Genomic DNA, 15,610 nt, shown 5'->3' with positions numbered 1-15,610 from the left:
AACAGGGTCAAATAAAACACACAACAGCGACTCCAACAGCACAAGTATTGAAAGGTGACACCAGTGAAAGTTCTGTGGTTTGCTATGTCATTATCTCTAAGGGCAGAGAGTTGGTCATAATGACTGGAATATTAAGCAGTGTTCCAAAGAATGGTGCTATTAACTAGACAGATCAGAGTCTGGACTGAAAACTAGCTGATAGTGAAAGCGGCTTATGATGTCAAACTAAGTAAATTCCGACATTCATAAGACTTGAGGTCCAAGAAAACAAACAGGAGGTACAAAGAAAATGCACAGCCTCCATCCGGAGTAAATTACAAGTGGAGCTGCCCTGTTATTCCTGTGGACTGCAGGGACAGTGAATCATCATCCGAGCTGTGGGGAGGCCTTTTCCAAAGCTGGTCTTCTTTTGTGCGTTCAGTGTTATGTCCATTAGCTTAGTAATTCGAGGTACGTGACAGGAACTTTGCCTTTGTCATTCCCACGTTCACCAACTAACCAGTCTGGGTCCATACCAGGAACGGTGTAAACTGTAATAATCTGAAAGAGAGAGAGAGATTAATTCAAACAAATTAGGTCAACAAACAATGGACAAGTGGATGTAGCTGATTAGATAGACCGTTACCTCATCAGCCAAAAGAGAGAGCTCGCTTGTATCGTGAGCGTCGTAGTCATACAGGACCTTTGCCTTCCTGGTGCCTGTGACTGGGAGTTGCACTGAGCCGGGCCTTTGTGCCAGACTGGTTGAAGATGAGCCTGGGACGGCAGAGGCGGATGGACCAGACTCCAACAGGAAAGCAGTGGAGACTGGGTTCGGGCACACCGCTGGTGAGTTAGGAGCAGCTACCGAATTTGCACATCTGTTGAGGCAATTCATGAGAAAGAATGCTATTAGCGTTGGCTTATTTCAGTTTGTGGATTTGCTTTAATTTGTAGTGAAATGCTCAAATGCAGTTGAAAGCTTGTTACCGATGACAACCCTTAATGGTAATACTTACATTTAGCATGTGCCCTAATGTTTATGGACAAAATATGGTTGTGTTATAAACAAAAACATTCCCTCACATTGGTTTAAACAACATATGTAATATATATGAAAAGGTTCAATAAGATTCTACTTAAACCAAGTTACTGACAAGTTTTGGCCCAGTATTATTTCACTTTGAGCCATTACAGATTAAACGGGTCTGGTCTCACTTGTTGAGTTCCCTTTGAAGCTCGTGCATGTAGTGATGACACTGCGCATAGTACGTGGCCTGAGCCTCCGCAAAGTCCTTCAAGCAGCGCAAGTGGTTCAGCTGAAATAAAATAAACACAGAGAAAAAAAAAGTAGAAACTTTATGTTGTATATCCAACTAATAACGAGAGTCACACTGTTTGCTAACGTACATGTGTGCTGCTGATGCCTTCAAGCAGCAGCCTGGTGACTTCTGCTTGACGGTCAAACTCTGTCTGAGCTACACGAAGCTCGTGCTCGGCCTGAACACACACAACCATAATGTTCAACTCAACTCAACGCATTTCCAAATGGCGACAACAGGGTCACTTCTCAGTTACTTACTTTGTCCACTTCCTCACTCAGCAGCTTAGAGAGAGCAAATAAACAGGCAGACATTTCCATATTAAAATGCAAAATATATAAAAACTCATCAATAGCCCATCATATCTGTCCAAATAATAGTCAAACAAACCAACATTGATTGCTGCTTGTATAAATGTAACACTACCTAAGGGACATGGGGCACAGATTTGTTATGAGCTACTGCAAAGGTGGGTGTATTTCTACTAACAAAACATAGAATTGAGGGAGCAGATCCATCACCACCTTTATCTGCTCTGATTCACTTGGAGCTGCCTCATCCCAACCTGCCTGGGTCGGGCCACTCAGCAGCTGGGTCAATTAAACCCACAACACAAGCACACGCAAATCATATGTTACAGCAGCACAGTGATTAGGCCAAATGTATATAATAAGAATATTTCCATCCAAATGCAAATCACATTAAAACCACATGCAAAAGCATCAAACAATTATCAGCCTGATATTTATCAATATTAAAACAGGTTTTTGTTAGGAACTTATGCTTAAAGACCTATGGTGTCTTACCGCTGATGCACTAGCAGAGAGGACATAATTTCGTGGCCTTGTCTCCTGAAAATCAGGTTCAGCCTACAAACAGAAGCAGGGTGGGACAAGCATATAGTCGCATGCCAACATAACATTTACAACAATTAAACACAAAATAAACCCTCTGTGCAGCTGTCCTGCAACTGGTATGTGCACTAGCTAACAGATCAAAATATAGTTTCACTACATCTTGATAACCCCACTATTAATAAAAACATAATAAGGTCAAATCATGAATTGTACAATGCAGACGAAGTCAGTCACAAGTCATAGACATAGATTGAATGAATAACATGCAACAGGCTCATGCAAGCATGTTGCGTCATGCAACTAATTACATGGACCAAAACATCCGAGTTTAAGTGTATATCTTTGATTTTTGCATTTAAATTTTATTTCATGAACTAGCTATATGTCTTAATATATACAGTTACAAACTGCCTACATTGTGTCGTTACTACACAGAGACCTTTGCTGTGCTTTACTGAACTCGATCAAGAGAAAGAGAATCCTTACAGCTGCTTTTGCTTCCGCCAGTTTGGCCTTTTTCACCCGGGCTTTACAAATGTCGAGATCAAGTCGTCTATTCTCCAGAAGCCGCCTCTCTTTCTGTAGACAAACAAACATTATTAAGCATAATATTATCACCTGTTTACTGTCATTAACTCACAGATATGGTTCTCCAGTCTCCCTCCAGGAAGTTGCGCAGTGGGGTAAGGAACGTGGCTGAGGATGTTTGGAGAAACTCTCGTTCAGCGGATCCCAGTCTCTTCTGATACTCTCCCACAGTGATCAGTGTGGTGCCTAAGAGTGGGCAGGCTTTAAATAACTGTACATGGCTTTGTCTATATCAATATACAAGTCCTTTACCATAAGGAGAGTCAGCACCAAACTCCTGGGCAGCATCAACCATGAACTGGCCGAGAATCTCAGGGTTGGTGGTCCGTGATGGGATCTTCTTGTCAAGTTTGTCATAAATAAACCCTTCTATTCGAGCACCTACATATCCATTCAAAAATATGTTTGCATAATATTAGATATTTTTATACAATGCATATTTGATACATACTCTTGACATGATTTTATGCAATCAATAATCCAAAATAGAAAATACATACTATTAAAATATACAAATCTTTTACCTTCAAAATTAAATGTCTTTATAGCAACTAAATAGGAGGGATGTGTTGGATTCTGTCTGAAAGAGCATTAGTAATTCTACACCAGGTCATATCCAGTGTGTGTTGTTGGTAAAAGTACTCTACACACAAACCTCCTTCAAGCCCAACAATTCACATGACAACCAATCTTAGTGTTACCAAGCCTTACTTACCAGTGTGATCAACTGATGCAAGCAGAGTCAAAACAAATGACAGTTAGGCACATCTGTTGAATATAGTACATAATAAGATTAGCGTGGACTTGCTTGGATTTGGCTGTAGCAGCACTTCAGTTTGTCTCAAGATCTTCTCGGTCCAGTTTTTAGTACAGTCACCCCGAGCGAGCAGATTCTCCAAGTGAGCATCTAACTCTGTCTTCTCAGCCTGGCCCAGCTTCTCTTCTGTGAACTACAAAGCCAAACAGTGTAAAGTAGTAAGCATGCAATTTATGTTTCGTTTTGTAAGAAGAGATTACACAGAGCACAGAAAATAAAATGGACACAGGAAAGCCCCTCCAAAGCAATAAAGGCCTTTTTACCCATGTATTCAACCACTATGAAAATGGTAGCTGCTCCACTGTTATGTTAATTAATCAAGTGAATCAGCGTATTAATCATACACAAAGCAGATACTCTGTAGTCAGTACAATGGTGTTTCGCTCTGGGTGATCTGACCACCGAGCGACCGACCACCCAAACAGTAGAAAAATAGACAAATAAAGACCTGCAGGGTTTTAATAAACCAAAGGCGAGTGGGATGGGCACCAGGGCCGCAGCTTGGGGGGACTGTGAGGTTCCACACAGGAAAACTACATTTGCACAGACGGTACTCTCAGTCAGAGGCACAAAGTCCTGGAATAGTCTCCCAACATTGCAAACATTGTAGATGTTCACTAACATGCACAGTCCCCATCAAATAAATAAATAAAAACTCCCTTAATAGTGGGATTAGTTTTTCAATTTTGGTAAGACAGAAGGACAGACTTCGTACAGTCAAGTTTTAAATGACTATAGATGAAGGATAGGGACCTGAGCCTCCAATTTATTTTAGATCCCAAATACCCCAAGCACTTTTTCAATAGTTATATTCAGAAAACTTTATTGATCGCAAAAGACAATTAATTTGTAGCAAACCTCAGAACATTTCACAAACACATCACAGTCTCTGTCAGTCCCAACAGTTCGGACAAGAGTAACTGCTCAAGGTAAACAAATAGAGCACATTTCAAGGGGTGAAGCACAGGGAGGACAGGGAAGGGAGGGAGTTCAGATTCCTGACAGTCTGGTGGATGAAAGTGTTCTTCAGTCGACTGGACCTGGCCCTTGGAGAATGTGATTCTATTTGGTTTAACTCCAATGAGCAGGTTTTGACAATGTTTTGCAGTTTGTTTTTATCTTTCACAGCCAAACTCATGAACCAGCAAACAATCAAGAGGCTCTCTATCAAACAGCAGTAAAAGAGAATCCTTTTTACATTAAAAGAGTTCAGTTTAGTTAAAAGTTAAAAGATGCTGGATATTGCAAGATATTTACTTCTCCACCACTTCAACCACTTGACTTGACTGACACGGTTTGCCAGAGTCTTTGTTGTAAATGGGATAGTAACTTCAGATGAGTTCGGGACCCAAAATGTATAGATTTTACAACTAAAATTTTACATATGGACCAGCTCTCTTCTAACTCAATGATGTGCTGCGTCGGTGTAGTCATTGGCTAAAACAAATCAAATGCACTATAGTGTTGTACTGCTGTGGGATTGCGGTGTTGCACACTTTGATTTATAATCAAGATTTATTCTTAGCTTCTTGCAGGAGTCTAACATCACCTGCAGCAGTGGTGTCACGTGGGTGGTTCTTCTCGATCACAGGCACAGCCACAGCCATCAATAATGGATCACGGCTGAACATCACTTTATCGGCTTACACCCCTCAAGCGCTCCATATAATCTTAAACGGGTTTGTCTTGGACTCAAACAGTCGCCATCATCAAACCAGATATATTGTGGGCCAGTTGCCCGCGGCGGGTTTTCATTGGACGCAATATTACATCTATGATGCAACCACAGCGCGCATCAAGAGACATCTACACACGCAACCTGATCGGTTATACTGCATCCTCTTCCTCCATGTACAACTCACCTGCATAGCCCGGTTAAAGAAATGTCCAGCATCCGAAGCCAATTTCTTCATATTGAAATCCATGGCACCAAGCTGCTCCTCTACAGGCACGAGCTTGTTTGTGTCCGTCCACCGGGATCCTCAGATCAGCTGCGATGATGTAGCAGCGCGCAGACGCACGAGCTCAGGCGCTAATCCGCTGAACTCAGGTTCGGAAATCTGCTCACGGCCCTGTCTTTAAAGAAACCCAAGCATTTGACCAAGAGAATAAGTAAGAGAATAAGTAATAGTAATTATAATAATAAGACCAAATATATATATCAATATATCTATAAATAAATAAATAAATAAATAAATATTATATTAGTGGTGGGAAACGGTAATAAAATATATTTTTTTAAAATAGGTTTACGTCGGCACTTAACTGTGTGAATAAACAAGTTTAACAGTCAAATTGTTAAGTGCGATTAATTTCGATAAATATTTGTAATCACACTAAACTTTATGTAATTAATTAATCGTAATTAATCGAAAAAAGTTCCGGCCCTAATATAAATATATATAAATATATATATACATATATAAATATACATAAAAATAAATATATACATAGAAATATATATATATACACAAATAAATAAATATATATATATATATATATATATATATATATATATATATATATATATACACATATATATATGGTCAGAGGGATCGATGGCACAGACGGGTAGCCTTGCGTCCGTCACGTCTACCCCAGGCCAGATGTGGCTACAACAGCAGTTTACCACCACTGAGTATGGTGTGCATGAATAATGAGTGTAGTACTTTGAGAAACTTGGTAATACAGGCTTGTAAAGTGCAATACAAGTGTAAGCCATCATCATCATCATCATCATCATCATCATCATCATCATATACACATGCATACATATGTGCGACTAATTAATTAATGGGGATGGCCGGAGGAGCTCATTGGATCTTGTAGGTACCAGGTGCTTCGGGAGGTGCAGGCAGGAACAGATAAGGTTTATGGTTCACAGATTTACATCACTCCATAGTTCAGTCACCAAGCACAATCACATTTTTTTTAGTCCACCTTTATTGCTTATCCAACGGTTTGTACTCATCCAAACAGTTGTTTGTTTGTTTTTTGAAACACATCTTCAATTTGGTTTACAATTATTAACAATAAATCCCTAAAAAGGGTTTTCCGAAACACAGCAGGCTAAAGCTGGCCTTGAGTAGACATTTTGAAACTGCGGTCAGTGTACAATTTTACAGTCAACCCTTAACAGTAGCTTTTATTTAGTAACTGTCTACATAAACCCCAAAAACTGTCTTTATCAAATTAGGAAATCATTTTCAATACAAGTTGTGACGTCTTCTGCCATTTAAATCGTCAAACACTAATAGACAATCATATTCTTGAAGAGCCAGTGTTATGCTAAATGTTTAGCTGATTCTAGAACTATCCATATAAAAAAGGAGAAAACTATTCATAAATAAACTTTTTTATATCACTCAACCTAACTGAACAGTTTGTCATAATAATTTTTGGGGCCAGACACTGTTCGGGCTAAAGTACCTCCAAGACACTCCAGAGAACCAGAAATCAGTCTGTAAACTCTGCTAATAGGATGACAGAGGGGTCATAAAAACTCACTCATGTTTTTAATGATGAAGATCATGTGCTACATACAGAATCAGAGAGCAGTGTGTGTGTGTGGGTGTGTGTTCCAGATGCAGTGTGGCCTGTATCAACTAAACTGATTCATGATAAATAAAAGGAGGCCTTCAGTGGAAATTTGACATATAGAAATGCACAGTTTCTACTCACTTATGGTCATACGATGTGAAGCTACTGTGGAAATCTTAAGTTATTGTAATAGATGAGGTTGTTTCAAAAAATTCGAAATATGCAAATAAAATATCGAAATAAAAATGAACAATTCTCACTAGGTCCGAAAAGAAAAGGAAACAAATGACCTAAAATAAATAAATAAATCTTTGTATAAGCTTGAATTACTTTGACGTAGTAACACTTTCTGATGCAAGAAAGTTTTCAATGTTTGCTAAACTGATAATCTTGGGGCCAAATATTACAATACCATTCGAGCTCTGTTGAGCAATGTCTGATCACTGCACTTGGTGAGGCTTGTGAAAAGTGAACATTTAGGCTACTGGGACTTGCTTCATATTCAGCTTCCATTTCCCAAACTAATAGTGGTTCTAAACTGTGCACCTGTTGTCCTCCTTTTAGCTTTAAAGAGAAAGTTTCTGTTCAGCAGAAGCAGCCAGGGCCGACCCGAGCCATTGTTGTGCCCTAGGCAAGATTGAAGTTTTAAAATTAAATTTAAAATCAAAGCGCATTTCAGAGCCCCCTCCGGCAGATGGGTCACCTATGCCCAGGGCTGCCCCTGGCAGCGGCAGCAGCATGGTGATCGTAGAACCGACATATGGCTCAGCCTGGTCTTTGCTAATATCCGGTTAGACGTATAAATTATGCTTTTCTATCATTTTAAGAGCAAGATGGAGATAAAATATAAAAAGTGTTAAAATATAAAAGCAAAATACCCACTGGGATATGTGCCCATTTAGCCATGTGTTGCTTGTATACACTCCTCACTTATTTCCAAGGACATTAGCAAATGCACCCTTGCAAAAAGTGGTGTTTTTGTGCTGGTCCTAAGCCTCCTTAATAAATATGGTTGAGTATGCGACATCAGCACACTGCAACATGCCATTGTGTGAAATACAATTATGATTAGAAACAAGAGTTCAATCGGTCATTTGTGGAGTAGTAAATATGTAGCATTACTACATATATGGAGGACTGGTATCTTTTCTACAGTTTAGCACTGAGCTTTGGTAAGAAAAAAAAAAAAGTTTAAATATGGAGATTGTTTACAGTTATATTATAAAACACAAAGCGACAGTAAAACAAAAATATTTACATAATAACAACGAAGTCCATCGTGACGTCACATGGAGAGGACGCCTCTCTCACCATCTCTGTAAGGTACACGCCAATTAACTACAACTAATCGTCTCCTCGGCCACCCGCCACCCCATCTGTCACAGTGCTGTAGACAGCCCGAGCACCTGAACAATGACAGCAAATGTTGAGCAAGGAGGAGGCAAGTGTCACTCAGACGGACTTTGATCCACACAAAAAAAGGGAACACTGAGGTGCGAGTCACCCATGAAACACCTGCTCCAATAAACAGTAGCCTATGTGCAGCAAACACCCTCACAATTAAAACACCATGCATCACGTCATAATTTCTAAATGTCATATATTAAAGATCTGTCCACGCTGTTGTGAAGAGGGCCAAATACATACATCTGGTCTACAAACAAATAATACAAATATTTCAAAAAAAAGTAATGCACACCATGACCCCTCGATTGACAACAGGTGAAGAAGTTCCTTGTTCGATGAAAAGGCGGCTTCTATGGCTTCAGCCCCTTTGTTCAAAGTTTACCTCCTGTCCATGGTTTGTTTCCATAGGGTCCTCTTTAAAGTTTTCACATTGTTCCATTACTTTTCTGAGATAAACAAAACAAAACCAAATCAACATGTGTGGCTTTGAATCCAAACTTCTATTTAAGGATAAAAAGTGCACCAACCTGGCCATTTCCTTGGTCTCATGATGTGAGCTCTCCAGCTCTAAAACCTTCTCTAGAAGATCTATTCCTCCTTCTTTTATTAGCAATGGACAGTATTTAGTTGCTGAGCCAAGAATAAACAAAAAGTTATATTTGATGTGTTGACTTGTGTGTTCATGAGTAATAACAAGTGCAGCATCTTTAAATAGTGGATCAATATTGGGCTTAATATTAGTATAGTGATACTCACGGTAAACTGACACCAAGTTGTAAAGAGCCCATGTGGCCCAGTGCTGACTGACAGGTGAGATGCTCTGAGGCAGCAGCCGCAAGATGGGTTCAAATGACCTAAGCAAACAAAGTGTTAACATTTGTAGAACTTCCAAAAATCCACAGACATCCGAGTAGTGCTGTCGAGCTGAACAATTTGATAAAAAATATCTACTCTAATAAATAAGAGCAATGATTTTTTACATGACGTCTCAGTGGAAGCGGGTTATTTTGTTAAGAATACATTGTGGAGCCTTAAATATTGGCGTATCCAAAGTTTATTTTAGCTACTACAGCGTAGTACTACATGTTACAGGGCATGTAACTAAATAGTGCATATTATTTAGTAAATATGAAACATGCACCTGTAGTTAATGTTGCGTCGTGAGCTGACGTCCCAACTCTGGATGGCTTCCCACATCTTGTCCATGACGGTTTCCCGCAGTGGCTCATCCATTGACCAAACCTCTGGTCCATCAAACATAATGTGCGAAAGGACTCCACATGCATTATATGACACCTCGATTCCGTCTGCCTTACTGTCCAGGAGATTACTGAAAAATAAATAAAAGCATTAGAGTTAGCAGCCCTCTCCCAGCTTGACCTCTGCACACTGCTGTGTCCTTGGGCAAAGCACTCTTCTCTCTCTCGTTAGCGAAGGAGCAGATTTATATTGGCAGCCACACATCCATTAGCCTGCCCCCAGCTGTGGCTACAACAGACGTTTACGTACGTATGTATGTATGTATATGTATAAGCATGAAATGAGGCTTATATGAAATGCTTTAGACACGATTTGTAATGAAGCACTGCGTTTTATCACCGAGTGGGGACGACGGATGGAAATTAGCCCAAGGCTACAATGTTTTCAATGTTTACATGCATGCATGTTTCCGCACTGTCCTGACCAAATAAAATAAATAAATCACAAGCATGAGGTCGTTGACTCATCGCTGGGTCATCTTTGGCGTTTCACAGATTGAAACATCTAAATCTATTCTTGGAGTTGTCCCTCCATATCTACAGCAACTCAGAGCTGAGGAGCAGCAGCCTGAGTTCTCAGGACCTCCTCCTGTGCACAGAGATGGGCAACGCACTCTTCCATTGAATTACATAATGAGTTACAATAGAAAGAACTTGTGTCAGTAAATAATCACTCTTTACAGAGCTTGAAACAAAAGTGAAAAGTCCTACAGATGTTTTATCTGAGTGTATCGTCTTGATTCAATGTGAGATTATTTTTGTAAATGTGTCTGTTATTTTGCCTCTGGTTTTTGGCCAGGACACAGACTTTTAATCTCAATGAGTTTTTATCCTGGTTAAAAAAAAAAAAAGGAATAATAATGTTATCATGTTGATCATTTTAAAAGACACGATCAATTACCTAAATACAGTGATGAACTGTGGGGTGAGCAGCTGTGGCCTCAGTGCTTTGACCTCGGCTACATTTCCAAGCAGGCCCAGCATGTTGCGGTGAAGTTCCTGCTTGTCTGGAAATTCCTAAAATAAATATCAGTTACATCAGTTATCTTTATTGTCAGTTCCACCACATGTAAAGCACATGCAGAGAATCCAAAGTGTTATTCTTAGAGCTTGAGTTTTAGTTTTTTGCACCAAGGATTTAACTATGGTTGTTTGAAGCAGATTTGTGCACTGACCTGCAGACACTCAAGGAAAAGACTCATGCCTCGACAGTTGAGGAACATTTGACAGTTATCTGGCGTCTCGTCAGTGATATTCCACAGTGCACTCCATGAGAACTCCATCACCTGATCACACTGTTAGGGAAAGGCCATAAACACATATTCTAATATACTTCCAAATATTAGTTCTACAAAGATTATGAGACTCACCATTCTGTCATGCAGCTTCTTTTGAATTAAATTCAACATTGTCTGAAACACAAAATGCAATAGCAGTTTATTTGTTGTTTACTCAAGATTTTTTGTCTCAGTCCCATTTCTTCTTGTTGCATATTGAAGTTCAACTTTGAACCTTAAGATCCAACCACGTAAAAATGTGAATTTTTGCCATTTTTCAACTGGTCTAAAACTTTTGATTGGGACTATGTGTATATAATTTACAGAAACCTGCCCAAAACTCAATCCCGATCTAACACATTTTTTTCAAAATAGTGGCTTTTGTTTTGTTTTTTTATTGCGAGATAGGACCTGGCCAAAAATAAAGTTTGATGAAGAATCCAAAAAAATTGGTATACACATACTTACATCATGACAAGCTGAGCAAAAAACAACAAAGCAACATTGGAGGCCATATCGAATGTCGGTCATTTTGGATGCAATATTTTGGATGCAAACCTTTGTACGGTTTTATGCATACAACCTTTTACCAAATTTTGGATTGAAATGTTGTTTGTATATTTTAGACAAGTGTCCTAACAACACATTAACACACTGTATGACTTATTTTAACTGTATTTTACCATAGTATAAGTAAAATATCCTCCGTAGTGGACCTGAGGTGCTACTTAGTCTACATTTTCTTTGTAACTGAGGATTTTCTCCGATTCGATTTGCCTGTGAGTCCTGTTCATTGGAACTTGTGGGGCAAAGACAAGTCTTTGTGTAGAACAAGAACAGATCTGGCTGAATTTTATACTTGTACAAATATAATATTCTAGAAAAATCTGTGAAACAGTCCTTACCTTGACAAATCCCATTTTTCCGACAGCCTCCTTGTGGTGGTTGTCTACTTGACACACTAATGCATTGCAGAGGTGTACAGCAATTCTTTGGATGGACTCATCCTGTCTGGCAGGCTCCAGGATTTTGAGCAGCAGCTGATTGACCCGACTGTACTGAAACTCCAACTCCTCCGGAATACTGAAGTTACATAGCGTCAGGCAGCAGTTTCTTTGGACCTGGGAAAGCACAAACATGGTTCTGACTTAACCTTAACTCATACAAACCTGCCGATCAGAACTCATAGGCTCACTTACAGTGACCTCCTGGTACTGTTCCATCCCATTCAGCACTACTTCAATGACCTCTCTACGCAGTCGCACACTTTGGTCACTCCGATACTCTGTATTGGTCAGGTAAAACAGAGCAGCACTTCCTGTCACCTGGATACTCTTATCATATTTGTGACATTTAAGTGCTGCAATAACCAGCTTAAGAAGACAAACAATGTTCATCAGTCACGGTTACGACAACAGCTATGAAACAGAAAACAATTCAAACTTACTTGCAAAGCTCTGAGCAGCTGACCACAGTGCTGTATCCGGGCTATGTCAAATAACTGATTAATGGCTCTGTGGGCCAACTCTGGTCGAAATTCAGTGTAAGCTTCAATGGCATTCAAAACCTGGTCTTCATTCTTTGATCCTGTCACCTAAAAGATCAAATCCAAGTCCACTCAAAATTAAAGGTTCAAACTTAAAAATCAAATATTTTCCTGAATCTGAAGCAAACAATACTGTGCATTTGTCGGATTTAAAGAGCATATGACAGGTTCTAATGCTTTTGTAATTATGACTTAGTTACAGAGACCGAACTAACTAAGCTAAAACCTATTCTGATTCTGTTGTAAGTAATAATTATAATTGTATTTCAGTGAAGCATCAATTTAATTAAGAAAAGTTATTTTTATTCAAATTTTTAAGCGAATGACATAGATAGAGGTAAAGTTCACAGAATTCTGACTCACTCATCTCCTAAAATAACATGGTTGCACCGTTGGCAACAGTTTAAAATTGTTCACCTCTATCTTTGTCACTTCCTGTCAGTTTCTAATAAGGAAGCAAAACAATAAACATCACAAAAAATGTCAAACTAATGAAAACTGGGTCAATAGTAAAATTGTAAGTATAATTGTGCCAACTTTGTTTTCGCAAAAATAGTGTCAACTGTGTCATATGCACTTCAGCCATGAGTACCACGTACCTTATATGCAGGGATGTGTGTCACATTACACAGGGTGGTGTCATATAAACCCAAAAATTGCAGAGGCCTTTTAAGTTCTTGGAAAGGGATGATGCTACTCTTGCATGGTTCAATACTAATCAATAAAACATGAAATTACAATGTATAAGTCAAACAGAATGTGTATTCTAAAACGTTTGTCCAAAAGCATCATTTACCTTGGTCGCCCCATAGCCTCTTCAACGTGTGGCACTGTGCAGTTGTCGAGCATAATGTGTCCAGAGATGTCTAATGACACCAGGTGGGTCAGTCTCTGAACAAGGGCTACAAGGATTTTTCCAATCATTTGAAATCTGGTGACTTTCCTGCTCTCACGGGAAATGTCCAGATGCCTAAACAAACATTGAGCTTTGTTAACGGGGTTTGCCTTTTTAAATGGTCAGGTGTAAGGTGATATAATTACAAAAGAACTGGTTGACATTGTTTCTTTACCTGAGATTAACCAGCTCCAGTATATTGTTAACCAGCTCATCTGAGAGGTCCACATTGTAGAGAACGAGAGAAGTCAGTCTGTCTTTCCACTGTGTAAGAAACGTGGTACCTTGCAACTGGACATTGGATAGGTCAAGTGATGTAAGGGATTTGAGTGGTCTGAGTAGAACCTCAGCATCCACCTCCTCGGACAAACCTCCAAGGTTAAGCAAGCGGAGGCGGTTAAAGCCTTCAAAGTTAAAGTCTGTCTCCAAGGCTTGCCTAGATGCAGGGCTGTCCTCTGAGTCATCGTTACAAGCAAGTGGAGCACCACCCTTTTTGTAAAATAAATTGCTGCAGCTAAAAAGACAAAGTGAAACTAAAGTCTCCCGGAAACAAATCAGAGTCTTTAAGCTTCGTGATGACAAGTTGTTGCAGTAGATGAGATGAAGTTCAATAAGGTCCTATAAGAGAAAACAATATTCCTTTACTACTTCTTCCCTCCAAAATACAAATAAAAACGTAATTGATCACAACAGCTTGTAGTGGATCGTACCTGCTTTCTTATAGCTTCCAGGTCTCTGTCACGTACAAAGTCTTCTCGCAGCTGTACCCTGGTCAGTCTGGTGCTTCGAGGGTCTGCGAACAGTTGGAAGAAACTCTCCTCTGGTTCAAAATTGCTATTTGTATGGACCAACTCCATATATCTGTTGCAAATATTAATAAATCAATAAAGTGCATCACAACCATAAAATAAAATATGAGCATTTGTAAGTTACATACGTGTTGACCAACTTGTCACAGATTTCACTTGGAAGAAAGATGTCAGATCGGAGACAGAGCTTGTTTTTGAAACCCTGGTAACACATGGTATTCCTGAGATTTTTCAAGCAAAACTCTGTTGCCAGAGTCATGAGGCTATCAGGGTTGTCTCCTGCTTTGGCTGCCATGTTCGCCTCTTCTTCTCCAACTCAGATCAATGACAGGCAGTGCAGGTTGCCTGCAGACACAACACTATTTAAGAATAACAAATTCAGGAAATTAAAAAAACGTTTTAATGATTCATTCAGTGATATCATGAAATCTTACAGATTTCACTGAAAATATTGAACAACCTTTCAAACTCTTCTGTTCTCAATAGCTGCTTATCAATAGCTAAAGCTAACAATTACTCAATAGTAATACATGAGTTAAAACAATAACTTTATATTACACAGTTCTGAATTCAAGATGACTAACTGAGCAAGGCAGCTAGCCAAGAATTTACTTTTCAGGACTAGCAATTCCAAGCTACTGCCATAAACATTGGTTTGATCAAACATTTGATCACACAGTGCATCCATGTGACCTAAACACACCACTTAGTTGCTCTAAATGAAATCTTTTCTTACTAACAAATGTCACCGATGTAAGAGACTAAATTAGCTGAGCTACAGATGACTTTATCTGCTGCTATGATGTTAGCTAACTTAGCTGGTGCAAGGCTAGCATTAGCACACAGTTTGTGGGGAAAAGGCACATTATAAACAGTGGTCATGGATGGTGAAATGTCCGCGACTGCAGCAGGTGATCTACCTTAGCCTTCGCAAAGGCCAGGTGTCCCGGTGTGGGCGACAAAAAAAGTAATAGGCGATTATGGTCCTCACTCATATGATTTGGGTTTTCGTCCGATGTCAACAAACAGACTCCTCCTACTACTTGTACCAGAACTCCTCTTGACTGTCCAATGTGTCCAATACCCGTCTGTTCTTTCCTAATACATCCATAACCTGCCCGGTTCACTGTTACCCCTTGGTTCCCTTTGCACAGCTCAATCTCAGTGTGTAGATTCACCAGGATGGTGACATTGTTGTTATAAGACTGTGCTGCAAATGCAAATGTAGGTTACTTGTGTTGAATGTAAATTATCTTTGATACGACATTAATACGGTTGAATATTTCCAGACAAGATTAAGATTTATTCATTTAT

General features: G+C 39.4%; 2 protein-coding genes across 4 annotated transcripts; both read right to left on the bottom strand.

Annotated features, from left to right (window-relative positions):
* Nucleotides 1–307: 307 nt before the first annotated feature.
* Nucleotides 308–5,585, bottom strand: sh3glb2b (SH3-domain GRB2-like endophilin B2b). Of its 2 annotated transcripts, XM_079582716.1 has the most exons (12): nt 5,426–5,585; nt 3,555–3,696; nt 3,462–3,473; nt 2,999–3,127; nt 2,799–2,932; nt 2,645–2,737; nt 2,108–2,170; nt 1,562–1,585; nt 1,390–1,479; nt 1,198–1,298; nt 626–860; nt 308–540 (listed from the first exon to the last, which is right to left on the bottom strand). In XM_079582716.1, the coding sequence occupies exons 1-12, from the start codon at nt 5,486–5,488 to the stop codon at nt 433–435; spliced, it is 1,194 nt and encodes a 397-aa protein (XP_079438842.1). In that variant the 5' UTR covers nt 5,489–5,585; the 3' UTR covers nt 308–432. The 2 variants fall into 2 exon arrangements, with proteins under 2 accessions (XP_079438842.1, XP_079438843.1); XM_079582717.1 differs by lacking the exon at nt 2,108–2,170.
* Nucleotides 5,586–8,280: 2,695 nt separating this feature from the next.
* Nucleotides 8,281–15,375, bottom strand: zer1 (zyg-11 related, cell cycle regulator). Of its 2 annotated transcripts, none has more exons than XM_079582815.1 (16): nt 15,217–15,375; nt 14,425–14,641; nt 14,198–14,348; nt 13,663–14,105; nt 13,389–13,562; nt 13,192–13,306; nt 12,494–12,640; nt 12,246–12,419; nt 11,952–12,167; nt 11,140–11,181; nt 10,945–11,064; nt 10,671–10,786; nt 9,652–9,840; nt 9,267–9,364; nt 9,038–9,140; nt 8,281–8,956 (listed from the first exon to the last, which is right to left on the bottom strand). In XM_079582815.1, exons 2-16 carry the CDS (start codon nt 14,589–14,591, stop codon nt 8,869–8,871), a joined length of 2,343 nt encoding a protein of 780 aa, XP_079438941.1. In that variant the 5' UTR covers nt 14,592–14,641; nt 15,217–15,375; the 3' UTR covers nt 8,281–8,868. The 2 variants fall into 2 exon arrangements, with proteins under 2 accessions (XP_079438941.1, XP_079438942.1); XM_079582816.1 differs by having other exon boundaries at nt 14,425–14,655; nt 15,217–15,347.
* Nucleotides 15,376–15,610: the final 235 nt, after the last annotated feature.

This window comes from Gobius niger (assembly GCF_951799975.1).
Source record: "Gobius niger genome assembly, chromosome: 2".
NCBI classification, from domain to species: Eukaryota; Metazoa; Chordata; class Actinopteri; order Gobiiformes; family Gobiidae; genus Gobius; species Gobius niger.
The sequence above is the reverse complement of the archived record's forward strand: the minus strand, read 5'-3'. Positions and strand labels throughout refer to the sequence as shown.